Genomic DNA, 3,388 nt, shown 5'->3' with positions numbered 1-3,388 from the left:
GATCGTTTCGATTTGCATCGCTGTTTGCCATGAAAAACAAAATTGACCTAGTTTATCAGACTGCTACGATAGTCTCCCGTTGTAGACCGATAACGTTGAAGGGGCGGTCTCTGTGTTGACAGACGTGCGCTTCACCAATCAGCTTCGGGGGTTGCGATCAGAACGGGAAGTGGCCATTGTTTTACTTAGCTGAGCTGAAGGAGGAAAGCGGAAGAGGAATCTAGCTACTGAACTGATGTTAGCGTCTTTGAATGTCTGTCTGGAGACGATTTGGAGTAATTACTTTACCCTTGTACATTAGCTTTCTGGCTTTGGCGCTCTGTCTGAACTGCCGTGGACCTGTCACAGACGCGCTGTGCTCGGTAAGTACGTTTATAAGCTCTTAAAGTGACCATGTAGTGGCTAGGGGTTCAGCTAACGTTGCTGACAGTTGTGCGTCAGAGACGCTATCAGCCGCTTTTGAAGCAAAGTTAGCTTGTTTCTTGAAGGGAAATGCTGATAACTATAGGCAGTTCGGGTGCATAACGTGAAGGCCTCCGTCGCCAGAGCTCCGACATAACGGTTCAGCCAGCTGTCTGGCCGAGACTTGCCATGGCGGAGAGCTCCCGACGGTGACCTAATTCGTGATCTGACGCCCTGGCTGTCTATGTGTATGGTTTCCGACCGTCTTTGGCCTGAATCATCGGCGCTCCCCACCAGTGTGTGAATCATGTGACTACCGGGTCCGATGTGTCGTAGAACTGCACGTTACACTTGAGTGCTGGCAGGTCAGGATGTGAAAACCTGGGGGTGTGGGGGCACGGGGGCACGCGGTACTGGCCGGCCCTAGATGGCTCTCTTCAGTTCCTGCGCGCGTGGCCGCCGGGGGCAGCAGTGCGCTCATGCTCCCTGTGACGTGTTGGGACCCTAACCACCACTCCCTTTGTGTTCCAGCTGCTTTCGGTGAACCCGGTGCACACACGCGCGCACACTCGTGATGTCTGCTGAGGCGTCGGGGGGATCCGAGCCCCCCGCAGTCTCCGCGTCGGCAGGTGTGTGTGCGCGCGAGGAGAAGGCGGGTGGCGGCGGCGGCGGCGGTGGCGGCCTGGCCAGCAGCAAGTACGTGAAGCTGAACGTGGGGGGGTCCCTCCACTACACCACCGTGCACACGCTCCGCAAGGAGGACAGCATGTTGAGCAGCATCTGTGATGGACACACGGAGGTCACCACAGACTCAGAGGGTAAGTGTGTGTGTGTGTGTGTGTGTGTGTGTGTGTGTGTGTGTGTGTGTGTGTGTGTGTGTGTGTGTGTGTGTGTGTGTGTGTGTGTGTGTGTGTGTGTGTGTGTGTGTGTGTGTGTGTGTGTGTGTGTGTGTGTGTGTGTGTGTGTGTGTGTGTGTGTGTGTGTGTGTGTGTGTGTGTGTGTGTGTGTGTGTGTGTGTGTGTGTGTGTGTGTGTGTGTGTGTGTGTGTGTGTGTGTGTGTGTGTGTGTGTGCGTGCGTGCGTGCGTGCGTGCGCGCGCGTGCGTGCGTGTGTGTGTGTGTTTGAGTGTGTGTTTGAGAGAGAGAGATTAACTCCATCTCAGGTACAACAGATAGAAATCCAACATCATCTCTCCCTCTCTCTCCCTGTCTGTATCTCTCCTCCCTCTCCCCTCCTCCCTCTCCTCCCTCTCTCTCCCTGTCTCCCTCTGTCTGTATCTCTCCTCCCTCCTCTTTCTCTCTCCCTCCTTCTCCCCTCTCTCCTTGATGGATGGGAAGCTACTGAGGGTGGTAGCGGACCATATTGCCACTCCAATATGCAACATCTTTAATCTGAGTCTCGACAGTAATATGTGCCCTCAAATCTGGAAAGAGGCTAAAGTAATCCCACTACCGAAAAACACTCGTGCTGCCTTTACTGGCTCAAACAGTCGACCAATCAGCTTATTACCTGTTATGAGCAAACTGTTGGAAAAAATTGTGTTTGATCAGATACAATGCTACTTCTCAATGAACAACTTGACAAGCATTTACTAACCATGCTTACAGGGAGGGACACTCAACCTCCACAGCGCTCACGCAAATGACAGATGATTGGTTAAAAGATATTGTTCAACAGAATATTGTAGGAGCAGTGCTACTGGATTTTAGTGCCGCCTTTGATGTTATTGATCATAACTTGCTATTAAAAAAACTCAAGTGCTATGGCTTTACTCCATCTGCCGTAGCATGGATTGAAAGTTACCTAACCAATAGGAAACAAAAGGTTTTCTTTAATGGAAGCCTGTCAAACCCAAGACATGTACAATGTGGAATTCCTCAGGGATCCTCATTAGGACCATTGCTTTTCTCAATTTTTACAAATGATCTCCCACTTGTTTGTAAAAAAGCCTGTATGTCTATGTATGCAGATGATTCAACATTATATATGTCTGCACCAACAGTTAAAGAAATCACCTCAGCCCTCAACAAAGAATTGCAGATGGTATTCAAATGGGTCTCTGATAACAAACTGGTCCTTAACATTTCCAAAACTAAGAGCATTGTATTTGGGACAAAGCACTCACTTAGCTCTAAACCTCAGCTGAACCTGGTACTGAACAATGTTGCTGTTGAGCAAGTACAGGAAACAAAGCTTCTGGGGGTAACTTTAGACTCTAAACTATCATGGTCAAAACATATAGATTTACTGGTGCAAAAGATGGGTAGAAATATATCTGTGGTTAGAAGATGCTCTTCTTTTTTAACACCTCATCTGATCAAACAGGTTCTGCAGACCCTGGTATTGTCTCAACTTGATTATTGCTCGGTAGTCTGGTCAGGTACCACAAAAACAAATCTAGGGAAGCTTCAACGGGTACAAAACAGAGCAGCTAGGCTTGCCCTTAGGTGCACACCAAGAGCAAACGTGAAAAACATGCATGACCGACTCTTCTGGCTGAAAGTTGATGAGAGGCTAAAAGCATCACTTATTTCTTTCATTAAAAATATTAACACATTAAAAACCCCTGACTGTTTATTTAGGCAGCTCACACTCAGCTCTAATGTACACACATACCCCACCAGACATGCCTCCAGTGGTAACTACACAATTCCAACAATAAAAACAAACTCAAAACAACGTACAGTATTATGCAAGGCTATGGTAGAATGGAACTCCCTTCCAGATCACATAAAAAAAAAAACAGAACAAAGCTGGATTCAAAAAGCAGATAAAGCAACACCTCATGGCTGTTAGTATGTATTACTCATTTTTATTTATCTACTCACTTATCCTTTTTTCCTATTTGTCATCTGTTGTTTTTGTGTGTGATGGCTAGGTTATTTAGTTGTTGTTTTTTTCCTTTCTTTTATCTGGTGTTTGTATGTTGATTTCTTCTTTGTTATGTGTCTTTTTCCCTTTCCTTTATCTGTTGTTTGTATGTTGAT

The 3,388-nt window shown here is 47.1% G+C and overlaps 1 protein-coding gene across 1 annotated transcript in view; it reads left to right on the top strand.

Moving 5' to 3' along the window:
* Positions 1-220: 220 nt before the first annotated feature.
* kctd13 (potassium channel tetramerization domain containing 13) overlaps positions 221-3,388 on the top strand; it is a 7,065-nt gene continuing 3,897 nt past the window's right edge. The window contains exons 1-2 of the mRNA XM_080835922.1: positions 221-362; positions 934-1,220. Coding sequence (XP_080692048.1) covers positions 977-1,220 — 244 coding nt within the window. The 5' untranslated portion in view covers positions 221-362; positions 934-976. The remainder of the gene's footprint in view (positions 363-933; positions 1,221-3,388) is intronic.

This window comes from Sprattus sprattus (genome assembly GCF_963457725.1).
Source record: "Sprattus sprattus genome assembly, chromosome: 3".
NCBI lineage: Eukaryota > Metazoa > Chordata > Actinopteri > Clupeiformes > Clupeidae > Sprattus > Sprattus sprattus.
The sequence above is the reverse complement of the archived record's forward strand: the minus strand, read 5'-3'. Positions and strand labels throughout refer to the sequence as shown.